Source organism: Perca fluviatilis, chromosome 4 (assembly GCF_010015445.1).
Source record: "Perca fluviatilis chromosome 4, GENO_Pfluv_1.0, whole genome shotgun sequence".
Lineage (NCBI taxonomy): Eukaryota > Metazoa > Chordata > Actinopteri > Perciformes > Percidae > Perca > Perca fluviatilis.
The window spans coordinates 30,944,589-30,958,448 of NC_053115.1; the positions used below are offsets into that span (position 1 = coordinate 30,944,589).

Sequence of the window (13,860 nt, forward strand, 5' to 3'; positions counted from 1 at the left end):
CTATCACTTTTTTCGATATGCTATACTGTGACTGTTTGACATAGTATACTATGATTGTTTGACATACTATATCATGACTTTTTTCGATATCCTATACTATGACTGTTTTCGACATACTATACAATGACATTTTTATCACTTTTTTCGACATGCTATACTATGACTGTTTTCGACATACTATACTATGACTTTTTATGAATTTTTTCGACATACTATACTATGACTGTTTGACATACTATACTATGAATTTTTTCGACATACTATACTATGACTGTTTTCGATATGCTATACTATGACTGTTTGACATACTATACTATGACTTTTTTCAACATGCTATACTATGACTGTTTGACATACTATACTATGACTGTTTATCACTTTTTTCGACATACTATACCATGACTTTTTATCAGTTTTTTCGACATACTATCATATGACTGTTTTATCACTTTTTTCGACATACTATACTATGACTGTTTTATCACTTTTTTTGACATGCTATACTATGACTGTTTGACATACTATACTATTATTGTTTGACATACTATACCATGACTTTTTTCAACATGCTATACTATGACTTTTTATCACTTTTTTCGACATGCTATAGTATATATATAAATATATGTCAAACAAAGTTACAGTATAGTATGTACAAAAAAGTCATAGTATAGTATCTCGAAAAAAGTAACTAAATGTAGTACGCCAACGAAAATTACAAAAAGTCATAGTATTGTATGTATAAGCGTCAGTATTTACAGCCGCCACTTAAAAGCAGTTGAGTGAAAAGTATTTTTATCTCTAAAATGTGATAGACTAGACATATTCAAGTACTCAAGTAAAATATTTCCTAAAAATATTCTTAGTACTGTTTTTGAGTAAATGAAAGTGTGGATACACGATATGCTTTGCGAGTGCTGATCAGACCAACAATCTCACTTTTCTCACTCTTCTGATGTCTGTTTCTGTTTTGGTACAGAAATACACAATAACCTGTGTTCGCCTGTTGCTCAGTGATGCAACTCTAATGGTGCTTTACCTGTCGCCCAGTATGCTGTCTCTAGTGCTTCTTTCTGGCTTCCAAGACAAAAGAAATAAAAAAATAAAAAAATAAAATCAGTGTTTGATGGTGGAAGTCAGTCATTAGGTGTGGTTTGTCCAGTCTTTGTATGTTTTAGCTGGTCTTCAGGTCTTTCTCCAGCTGCAGTTACTTCCCTCCACTCCTGGTGGAAGTGGAAAAGCGTGATAAAGACCTGTGATACAGTCCAGAGACGGCCTTTCCTGTTTCATGGTTGGGGCTCGTTTGCAAGCACATTAGCAGAGCTGTTGGGTGGGAGTGTGCATACTCGTGAGTTTGTGTGTGTAATGTACATATAATGTAGTGCGCCGTAGGGTCTTTAACTACTTTTCCATGTGTTGCTGTGCTTGTGTGTGTGTGATTGTGTTTGTGTGGGACCTGTTATGTAACAGTAGACTCTTGGGGATAATTAAGTCAGCGAAAGAAGAATGTACAGTGGTGCTTTGGGCAAGCAACAAAGATTAAAACCCCGTTCCTTTAGTTGTAAAATGTGTTCTTGTGCAAGTTCCTGACCTCCGGGTGGAAAATGTATTCATGCAATTTAAAACTGTCCCGCCGTCACTTAATCAGTCACACACATGACTGTGCAGTACTAGCACTGAAGTATTTGGCTTACGTTACATCACAAAGACGCACCAAAATAAGGACAGACCAGCTACACAACATAAAATTAGACATTTTATTGTTCTTGCTTCTGATCTTTTCTCTTGTTCTTCTCGAAAAGAGAAGTATAGCAGTACACTCTTTGTTTCATAGAAAATGAAGAAAAAAAACCCGACAACAACAAGTCATACATTTTATTTTCCCTTGGATCATTTCTGTTTTGTTTTCCTCCCATGTTTCGGGAGAGTAATATTGTCATAGAAAAATACTATATTACATAGAATAGAACTTTACACAATTTGAAAAAAATACACAATATCAACGCAAACATTGTTAATGGCCCAATCCAGAATCGCAACACGCTTTGATGCCACTTGTCAACGCATCTTTTTTTAAATTTTTTTATGTTAAAATAAAGTCATAAAAGAAATACAAATGTCATAGCCTTGCGTGACTCCAATAACTCAGAATTTATCAGAAATGTGTGGCAAAGATTGAAGAAACAGTCGTGACCAACATAAGACACTGAAATGTGCTTTGGAAATGAAGTACCATTATCTTATTTTCCCTCAGTATAGTCACAGCCACAGAGGGCTTGAGGTCCAGTGAAGAAGTTGGCATTCATGTTTACAGAAATGGCAACATGGTAACTTTAGCTCTCTGGGCAGAATGCTAATGGTTAGCTGACAACATACTATGTTAGCATGTTAACCGTAGTCTCAGTCCCATAGCCAGAGGAAACTTCTTGAAAGGATATTTGATTTTTTTTAAAGTGTTTATCATTAGTACACAGCAATAATTTAAAGTAGAGTGAGACCTCCTCCTGCAGCTTTTTCTCTCCCCTCTCTGTTTCACTACCGTCACGGGCTAGCTTTTCTAAAGCCTGAAAACCGAGCCAAGAGGAGATGCAGATGTTTAATTTTCTCTCTTTCCACTTGAATTACAATATGCTGAAAGATTATTAGGGAATTTATGCCCAACGATGCCCAAAATAAATTGCCTAACACAGCTTTGAAAACGATAATGGGAAATAATGCAAAAATTATCAGGCAGTATGCTAATATTTAGCTAACCATTAATAATTGTTAGCTATAGTTTTCTAATGGTTAATTTAACAGATACTGTGTTTGTTTGTTTTAGAAAACATGCTAAATCTAATTAAATAATCAGCTAGTCAAATACAAAAGCCATGTCTGAACTCTGTTACGTAAAGCTGTGCACAGCTACATTAAATCAGCTTTTGCAACTGTTAGCTAGCGGCTGAGAACCTCCAGTATGCGCTGCCGCTGCATGGTAAAAAAAACAAAACTGAAAGTCTACTTTTTTCTCAAACAGTACAAACAGAAATCTGCAACTTGACAGAAACAGTAAGCAGTGATCTTTTTTTTTTCTTCAACGTGTCTCCAAATTCAAACGCTGAAAGAATGACTGCCTTCCATTGCACAATAACAAAAACTGCAGTAATAACTCCAACACGTGCTCGAACTCCAACAGGAACTTGTTCAAGAAACACACAGTTATGGCCCTGCTGCTAAATCCGTCTTCTCCCCCAGCCTGGCTTCCATCCTGGCAAAGGGATTTTGAACTACCATCCTCTTGTTCAGAAACTGGGCTCTGTTGAAGCTTCAGGTTAAGATGAACCATAGAAACACAATCTATTGTGTGTCAGTGTGTGTTTAAGGAGGCGGGCATGTACTGCAGCTGATTTGGTACTGTAATAAATGTCAGATTATATAACAATGTGTCAATGTAATGACATCTATTAACAGGTTCAGGGGCAAATCTTCAGACTGACATTGTGACATTTCTCCCCCAAAATTCAAAAATGAGTGACTCAATAATCTGTATTATTAATTTGAATTTGAATTAAATGATTTCCAAAGCAGTCCTACATTGTCGCAGTGATTGAATGTTTTGTCATTTTCACATTTCCAACCACTTATCTGTAAATGTGTCATTTTTTTTACATCGTAACAATCATATAACTGTGATACAGTTTTATATTTTCTTATAAACTTCACTCCTCTGTGGGACTTTTGTTACGATTCCGGATTGGGCTTTAAACTGACCTTTGACCCAGAAATGCATAGGGAGTATGGATGACCACACATACCGTACGTACATACATAAAAACCAACAGAACAATTTGGAAGGCTTTTCTCAGCATGTTGTCTTTTTTTTCCTTCGTTACTATACAAAACAATTTTTTTTTTTTTTTGGCCACTTGACATTGGGTAAAAAACACTCAGACAAGTTTGTTCCATTGTACATGAAAATGCTTACAGTGCATGGTATTCAACAGTGTGCTTCTTTTTTTTGTAGTAAATGCTCGGAGAGAAGTAAATGTCCATTTTTTTGTTATTTTTGAAAAAAGTTGACTTCCTCCGGCTCGCTCACAAAAACTGAGTTTATACTGTTTTCACTCTCATCAGGGTTTTGGAACGGCCCACAACCCTGAAAAATATCACCACTGTACAATGAAATGTACACCACCTAGCTCTCTGTCTCTCTCTCTCTTACACACACACACACACACACACACACACACACACACACAATGCATGCTCAAAAGCTCATACATGCTTAAAAGGAAAAGAAAAACCTGACATCCTTGGATACGTACATGTAAACAAAATTATATAGTACACAAAGAGGCACACATACCGATAGCCCCCCCCCCCACCACACACACACACACACACACACACACACACGGGTGATCTCAAAGGGGGCAGCTGGATTCTTACTGTATTATGTAACAAAATGAAGAAAGAGTGGGAGACATGCAAACAGTGAAAGAGAGAGAACAGAGGTTGTGATTGTTCCTGTCGAAACATTTTCCAATCCTTCAGAGCACAAAGGCTATTCTGTCTCCTCCCTTTCACACACTCACACACATTCTCACATGCAGTATTCCTCTGTTTCTTTTTATTTCATACACTCACACAGTATTGGTTCTCTCTATTGTGCTTACGTACTTACATATACACAGGAACACATGTATGAAATGTTATATCCCAGGCAACCCGTATACACTGTACACATGTATATAATTCATCTCTGCCAAACGCACATACACACAGCCGTGTGCAGTTGGAGGGGAGCGACAGCCAATCACATTTCTGTTAATGCAAAGAAAATAAGGGCAAAGACAGTTTTGTCAGGGATAAGAGAAAATCATGAAGACAGGAAGTGGAATGAATCTTTCCGGTTGCCAAACAGACCAAAAATAGGCAGTGAGGAGAGGTGGGAGGGTGAAAAGAGAAGTCAATAAATGAAAGGTTCAGATTTCTTTGAGTTTGGCATGGGGGTATTTTTGTAGTAAGACAGAGTTGTAAAGTGAGTGGAGCTATTTTAGGCGCACTGACAGTTGGCACACTTTTTGAGGGTCACAAATGTGATACATTTTCTTGTTGTTTAATCATTATTTTTATTATATAGTACTACTACTTCTTAGCATGAAATATCTGGTTCTTTGATTTAAAGGTCCCATTGGTGCATTATAGTGCAAACATTCAACCACAGATTAAAAATCTGTTACTTGCACTGCTAACGGTTGTTGGAAGCTAAAGATTATGCTGTTTAGAGGATTAAAAATACAATCTGCAGCTAAAATCAATTCACTTTTGAATTTTCACAATTTTGGATGATATCAGCAACTACGACACAGTATTTTGTTTTCAATTGCACTGATAAAGTATTTTGAATTCCCTACAGCTCTAATTAGCACCTGTGACTGGCTTTGTCTCCAAAGCAATGGCAGCCAAATCTCATGGGTATTATCATTTAATATTAAGAGCCCTCCACCAGATAAACAGATAAAACATTATTTCTGAGAAGCAAAGTTTAAGTAATTAAACGTGGTGGGCACTGCATAAACCTATAGTTTGGAAGAGATAGGCCACAGCTTCTGTGCAAAATGCATTCGAAAGTTCAGCCAAAGCTACTATGAGAATTGAGCAGTTTCAGTTGCACCCTGTATATGCACCCTTTCAGATACACCCACAAAGATAGAAATGCACTGGCACACTCACGTACATGCACATTAGAAACAGAGATGCAATACAACACAGCCGAACACACAGAAACATGAACAAAGTCATGAACAAGTCAAACACAAACTGCATTGTGTCATGTCCTTATGTTATCTGTGCATGCTGGCCCTGTTCTGAGAGTGAGTGTGTGTGTGTGTGTGTGTGTGTGTGTGTGTGTCCTGTTCCTATTCTGAACAGCCTGCTACCCTCAGCATCCTGACAAATTCAATTTCTATGTTTGCAGACAATGCTGTTATATTTGTTTGCAAAAGTATTTTGTCTTCCCTACAAAGCCAAACAGCAGTAACACTTTATATACGGTAGACATCATTTGAAGGTCCTATGTGGAGCATTTTAAACATCAGTTGTCAAAATTGTTGCCATAGCTGGTTATAAACGAGACTGTGTGGTGGACTGATTAGTAGCATCTATTCCTAAACAGTGGTACTGTTGATACTTGGATTTTTTTTTTTTTTTGCAACTTAAAGAAACACTATGTAACTTTTAGCTGCAGTTCCAATGAGACAACCTGTAGGGGGACCGAAGCGGCGGGTAGCGCGAGCTGTAGTTCCAATGAGACAACCTGTAGGGGGACCGAAGCGGGAAAAGTTACATAGTGTTGCTTTACGACTGTATTGCTTGTGAACCGGTGTTGCTTGTTTTTGACTTTTGTTCACTCTTTTCTTCTTGACATACAGTAGGCAGCATATGTCGAGCTAGCTACCTATTTATGAATCAAGTCAAAGAATAATATACACCTAATACCGCCAAACATGCTTCGCTATGCTTGTATATTTTACAATCCATAAATGAGCAGCAATATGGTGGAGCCTTAAATTATGAGAACAAGGAGTGTTAAGCATTAATACTAAATCACATCTTGCAAAAAGAGTGTCATGTGTCAGTGTATGTCTGACTCTTTAGTTATGCTGAGTCAGCACGGGACTTAAGTATTAACTCCCCGGGCGAATTTTGATTCATACCAGTGGAAATTACAAATTGACCCTTTTGTCTGTTTACTGTGAAGATAAACCATGTTGGATAACTATGTTCCCACAGGCCTTACATTTAATCTACCATTTGTTTGAACTCACAGGCTTTATTGTAGCTGTGTTTGTTGTTGAAGAACATTGCTTCATTCCTGTTTTGTGCAAAGCAATTATCCTAAAAAGCTTGCACTGGCTCACAGTGTAAAATACAGTTTGGATGCTGCGACAGGCTCCTTCACCTTGTTTGTTTATGGCAATTATACTACGGTTTCAAAATATATGTGGTACTTCGCGCAGCACCTTTTAACGGTCTACATATGTTATTTCTGATTATTGTGAACCTCAACCATCATCATGAGCCCTGCTATTTAGCTACTGCTCTTCAACTTTGTAGGCCAGCAATGAGCTGAGGTGAGATGAACCCAGTGCTCTAAGTCAACTCTAGGGACCGATTGGGAACTCTCCCAGCAATTTGCAAATAAAAACCACAACCCAAACGAAAACCCGGAAAAGGGTCAGTAATCTCTCAGAAGGTTGCAGGAAAATTGTTTTTCTGTTGGAATCACAGTTTACTCTGAGGCATCTCCACGAGCACAGCTGTCCAACTGTGTTGCAGCAAAAGTTGCCTTTGCTCATCAATCCTTTCAAGACGCGAAAGGAAAGCAATCCTTCCCTTCTTTTTCTTCTCTTTGATGATTGGAAAAAAAACTGTTTGGCAGTTGTGATAACATCCACGTCTTGAACGTGTAATGATGGCACAAATTCCACAATAATCTGTGCTAATTCACTAATAACTGTGCAGTAATAATAACGTCTGCAATAAATGTGCAGACGTATCCAACATAGAAGTCCACCTTTATGCATACAACCACAGTCCGACACAATTCCTTTATAAACTGTTGGTCCCATCGTCTAGTGAGTGTTGAGGGCCTTTCTTAAAACAAATGGAATCTGCAAACTGAGCAAGGCATTTCCTCTCTTTTATCAATAAGGTTTTACTTGAAATTTACTAGAATCACTTACAATATTGTGTAATAAGGCAGATCCCTCTGGCAACATTAGCACTAGACATTTCTATAAACCTGTGGCCTGGCATTAAAAACTGCTGAAATTACCTAACCCAAATTGCAGGGTTTTATTCATTTGTTTTAAGTAAAAACAATATTTAAAGAGTCAGAATCAGTTATGGGCTGGTTAAAGGGCCAAGTAAGCGGTTCACGTTGGAACAACACTGCGAGGACTCAAAGCCAGCCTTCAGGAGAGCGTCTCTGGTGGTTTCTCTGCACGGTGCCAGTGATTTCATCGCGGATTATACTGTATGACAGCAGTTCAACCCAGTGTGAATGGGAAGGGGTGAATGTGTAAGCATGCAAGTGTGTGTGTGTGCCTCAAGGAGTCTCTGTGTTTAAGTAGAATTGTTGCAAGCCGGTGACGTGCGTTTGTGTGTGTTGTGCGTTTGGGCCAGTTCCAGTAGATATAACTTTGCGCCTCATCACCAGTTAGAGTATGTCATCTGCCTGAGTTTGACTGACAGATACATCGGTAGACATACACACACACATGCATTCGCTCTGTCTTTTTGTCTGTGTTACAGGTCCAGCGGGTGGTCTAAAGTGTTGTTATTGTCCTCTGTGTCGTCGTCGTCGTCGTCGTTTGCCAGTGGGTTGCGACTGATGACCAGCTCCAGTCTGTCCCCAGCCTCTGTGATCAGAGGCACCGCCAGGCAGCAGTCAAAGTCCCTCGTCCTCACGTGGTTCACCTGGACACAGACAGAGACACGCAGAAATAGCTGCTTTGGTAAATGGTGCTGCTGTTGGTTAGCTAGCTAACAAACACCGAGGCAAACTATTGCTTAAGGTTAAAGGAGAGTTCCTCGTTGTAACTTGGGACTTATTTTTATCGCTTGTCTGTAAGTGGTAGGGCTGCACTACTGAGTTACACTGCTGAGTTTGAAATAAATGAAAGGAAATCATTTCCAACATTCTTTTATTGAAGAAATTGAACATTGAATTGAATGTAAAAGGCACCATTAACAAAAAAGATTGAGTTAGATTTAGATTTTTTTTTAAGGTTTTTGCTGATATTTTCTTTCAACCAACACAAAAACATCTGTCTTTCGATACATCGCAGCCTTTCGCGATGTGTTTATTGCGGCAGTTGATATCGCGAAGACGATAAAAAAAAAAACGATATATTGTGCAGCTCTAGTAAGTAGTAAGGTGATGAAGCTGTGTTTGCTCTGACATCCTTCCCATTGAAGTTAAAACAAAAGAACGTGGTTAAAATGGTGAATTTGAGCATTCATTGGAGGGTGTTTGCATACACAATTTTTATACAGTCCCCTTATTTTACAGGGACACATTTTTAGAAATGTAGAAGTAACTAATCTCATCATATTTATTATTTGGTACTAAATTCTTTTGTATTGAATACATGTTTGAAGAGTCAGACCAACAGATATGACCAGATTCATGGTATCTTTCCTGGTGATGCTCTGCTAGGCCTTTACAGCAGTTGAAGATGACATTTTGGGAGCTTTTTGCCATCAGCAACTGAAAGTTAGATAGAGGTTGACTAACTTCACCTGTCAAGAACACACCACTGTTTTAACCCATTAACCTTGTCCTGCTGCCTTGTCATAACATTGGGACAATGTATGAAAGGGCTTTGAGGTCCAAACTGTGGCCCACATATGGATGTTATCACCCTCAGACATTAAATTAGAACCCCTACCTATTTTCCACTGGCCGCGTTGGTGTTCCAGAGGCGCCCGCGCCACCCCCGTGAGCAATCGCAGCCATTCAAGTCAGTGCTTGATATTCCACCAGCCGCGGCGCGTCCCAGAAGCGTGCGTGAAGCGGCTCTCCGCTCCGCTAAAGCTACACGCCAGGTCTATTTTCGGTCTATTATAGAAAGTGAAACGTTTATGTCTCCTCTACAACACCAGGGACGACGAGAGATTCATCTTGGAAGTGGAAAAACGTAACAGACACCACAGATCTTTTTTATCAAGACAAAACCAGAAAAGGCATGGAGTTTAATTACAGGAGTGCTACAGGAGTGGAAGGTAGCTTAATAAACACACGATTGTTCTGAAAAGTACTTGTAGAGATAATTACATCTGCGAGTCGGGCAGGCAAGACGCTCCCGGTGTGGTATGGCACACGACAGAGGACGAAACAAAACGCAGCACAGACGCGTCCAGTGGATAATCGTGGTTATCGTTACCTGCAGGATCCTGTCGTAGGGTTTGAGCCCGGCTCGGTCAGCTGGTCCGTCAGGTCTGATCATGTTGACGTAAACTCCTTTCTCCAAGAAGCCGTCGGACACGCTGAAGCCAAAGTCGTCGATCTCTGGGTCCTTTACCACCGTTACCTACGCAAGACGACACGAGGACGGGCGGTTGAATCTTTTGACTCTAAGTTCAGAGTAACCCAAGTTTAAATGTGAATGGAAAGCAGTGGCTGTGTGTGGCTCAGAGTAAAGCATTAATCTTTAATAATTTAATAAGCATTAATATTCCATTATCTTTAAAGTGACTATTATTTGCCACTATTCATCACATCCCCAACCGGCACCGTCAGACACCGCCTACCAAGAGCCTGGGTCTGTCCCAGGTTTCTTCCTAATAGGGCGTTTTTCCTCGCCACTGTCGCATTGCTTGCTCTTGGGGAATTATTAGAATTGTTGGGGCTTTGTAAATTATAGAGTGTGGTCTAGACCTACTCTATCTGTAAAGTGTCTCGAGATAACTCTTGTTATGATTTGATACTATAAATAAAATTGAATTGAAACTGAATTGAATTAATCTATCCAAAAAAACATATGCTTTAGAAAATGCAGCACAGGTTGTCTTAAAGGGCCCAGACACATGGCCATGCTACATATTTTACTGAAGCATGATTAAATGCAGGCAGGCCTCTCCAACAAACAGCAGCTGCACAATACAGTATGATGAACGATTAATGCGAGTCGGAGGGTTTATGCAGGCCAGATGTGTTGCTAAAAATGATCCGTTAACAAAAAAAATGAAAAGGCAGTATTATGTGATGTATGAATATTGTATGCTCTTTTAATGAGACACCATTCAGAGGTTGTAACATTTTGGCTGATGGCCAATGAGCCCATCAGTAAAACAGATCTAGCAGACTTTAATGTATTTTCTCCCTGAGGATAGTAAATGCATTTCTCATTCTGGCCATGGGCTGTACACGTTTAGTTTCAAGTAAAGTCCACAGCAGGGTGAGGACTGATGTACTTCACCTGATGTACTTTCCAGCACAAAGTAAAAAAAAAACAAGGTTCAGGATGTCGTCGTCTTCGTGAGGTTGCACAGAAGTGTTAGGCAGACAGATTTGTCAAGCTAGACATGAGAATGGTATCGATCTTTTTATCCAACTCTCAACAGGAAAGCCAATACCGGTAAGCATATTAAGCATATAGCATATATATATAAGCATATAAAACTATTCCATTAAGCCGAGCTAAGGCTCTGCACTGAAACCTAGATGAACTAGACCTGTACGCCGACTTTTAATATTGTATCAAGATCTCCATCAGGGGTGCTTTGCATGGTTGCGTGGGTCAAGAAAATGGCTCTAATCTGTGTAGCTTGGCTGTGTTTTGTTGCTTGCATGGCTTCATGTACTGAATGTGGATACTGTTGATGTGTAACTTTACTACTGTCTTGCTGCCTCCCGTCACTCTGCATGGCGTCTTGAGGAAGCTTATTTTGTTGCTCTAGCTGTCTTCATGGTGTCTTATTGACTTGTGTCTGCGCATTTTAACCTGTACTAATATGTTGCTGCTTTCTGTTGCTCTGGTCTCAAAACATCTGGCCAAAGGACTACAGTTGAAAATTAGCCGGCTGGCTAACACTGGAACATGCGCGTTGTCCTTTTCATAAAATAAAAAATGAAGAAATAAATCAAATAAATCCAGACAGTCTTGACACAGAGGTTAGAACTCACTTTGTGCAGCTCCAAAGGCGTTGGGGACAGAATCCCCTGCATCTCCTCTTTGATCCGACGAGACTCCCACGTCCTCTCTGACACTCGCAGTGAGGCCTTCGGCTTGGGCTCGTGGTGCAGGAGAGGGGAATGGTTGTCTTGGTGGTTGTGGGAACCCTGGTGCAGGTGGGCCTCGTGGTTGAAATGGGCCTCCTGGAACAGGTGGGCTTCTGGGTGGAATGAAAGGGTTAGTTACAAATTAGATTAAAACTATTTCTACAAGACCGTATGCAGTGAACAGCACTTCTATATGTTTTATTATAAAATAATGCAGATAATGTTCAGGGCTAATTCAAAGTCACTTCCATACTTTGTCAAACAGTTTTTTTTCAATACCTGAAATTAAATATGATTTAAGAGGTATTTTTAGGTTTACTTTTGAAAAAGCAAACAAAGAGATTTAAAGGAGATGTATTTCTATTGTTGGGGTACAATTATGGAACAATGCCAATATACATTTTGGGTTACAAATTTGAATACTTTTTTGTTTCTTTACTCATATCTTGGTGTCTTTATTTTCTTTTTTCCTTCGAGGTGGGTAGATTTAATCAATAAGAATAGAGGATAGGCATGTATAAGCTTTAGCTACCGCCTAAGCCTTTTCACTCAACAAATAACTACTTTTACACAGCATCATGCTTGTACATAAACATTTCTTCAGTTAATTAGAAAGAATTAGTATTACATTTTGGAGTTTTTTTTCTTTCTTTTGTCAGTCCTGTATTATGACTCTGTCACATCTGCTGTGGAACTACCTTGGTGGAGTTGGGCCTCTTCGTGCAGGTGGCCCTCCTCGTGCAGATGGGCGCCCTGGTGGAGGTGCGTACCCTGGTGGTGCAGGTTTCCCTGGTGCAGGAGAGAATTTCTCCGCAACGGGCTCATCCTGGTGTGACTCAGTATGGGCTCAGCTGGAGGCTTGTTGATGCCGTCTACACCCAGACTGATGGCTGTTCCTGTCATAATGGATGCCTGCACAAACCAGAACACAAAAACCCTTAAACGTCAGCTGAAACTGCTACTTTGTGAGTGATACTGATGGCAGCCTACGGTACATCAAGGCCTTGCGATGTTTGATGAGTAATAAAAATGGGTAAGGTTTGAATCCATGCTTGATGCCATAGTATCCAACAAGCCATTTGTTTTTGTTTTTATCCAGGGGACTGCAGTTTAAGTTGTAGTGTAGGTGGATGCTTGCATGCTAACTGACCTCTATCTCTCTGAGTAGTTCTGATTGGCCGCATGTCTCCAGATCCTCAAGTGCCTGACACCAGAAACTGTCATCTGGATCCAACAGAATACCGTCTGGTGGTTGGCCGATAAATCTGTCGTACACACGCACGCACGCACGAACGCACGCACACACACACCAAACCAGACAAGACAAAGATACGTTTGGACAAACATTTCAATCTTGGTCAATCTGCATGACTTCTATATTATGCAAATTGTGTTTTTTCTCTACAACACTTAACATTACACTAAAAGAGTACCGTGACCTGACAATGACTCCTGCATTGTAATGTGAACAAAAGTGCACTGCGTAATTGAGCACATTAAATGCAGAAATCAATAAAGCATTATCAACAAAGCCGGTGTGAAGACAGAGCAGTGTCAGCACGGGGCAAGGCTATTTGTTCCGGTTAAATCCAACATGAGTAATCTTTTAAAACTGAGTGTCCTCGACTGACCAGATTAATTCACTTCCACTGTGCAGCTGATTTTGTACCCCCCTCCTCCCCACACACACACACACACACACACACACACACACACACACACACACACACACACACACACACACACACACACACACACCTCAGCCTTCCTCTCCACCCCCCATTATAGTGTTATATAAGCCTGGCTTGTCCACATAGCAAACCGGGATGGGAGAATAACGTGCTCTGGTTTATTGCCATTTCTTTAAACCAATCACAATCGTCATGGGTGGCGCTAAGCCCCGCACGGAGTAACGGTGCCGCTGCAAAATAGCCTCAGGAAGGAACTTGTTTTGGTGGAACGTGTACATTTAAAAGTTGTTTTAGTCGTGCAACAGAAAACTCAGATTGGACAGATAGTCTAGCTAGCTGTCTGGATTTACCCTGCAGAGATCTGAGGAGCAGTTAACCATAGTCCTCAGAAATCGACCG

At 40.1% G+C, this 13,860-nt stretch overlaps 1 protein-coding gene across 2 annotated transcripts in view; it reads right to left on the minus strand.

The window, feature by feature from the left end:
• Positions 1-1,743: 1,743 nt before the first annotated feature.
• LOC120557755 (glutamate receptor-interacting protein 2-like) overlaps positions 1,744-13,860 on the minus strand; it is a 69,316-nt gene continuing 57,199 nt past the window's right edge. Inside the window, exons 17-21 of one of the 2 annotated variants that reach the window (XM_039798347.1) lie at positions 12,921-13,035; positions 12,469-12,682; positions 11,675-11,880; positions 9,933-10,079; positions 1,744-8,463 (exon numbers count right to left, since the gene is read on the minus strand). In XM_039798347.1, coding sequence (XP_039654281.1) covers positions 8,293-8,463; positions 9,933-10,079; positions 11,675-11,880; positions 12,469-12,682; positions 12,921-13,035 — 853 coding nt within the window. In that variant the 3' untranslated portion in view covers positions 1,744-8,292. Of the gene's footprint in view, positions 8,464-9,932; positions 10,080-11,674; positions 11,884-12,468; positions 12,683-12,920; positions 13,036-13,860 lie in introns of both variants that reach the window. The other variant, XM_039798349.1, reaches the window with a different exon arrangement.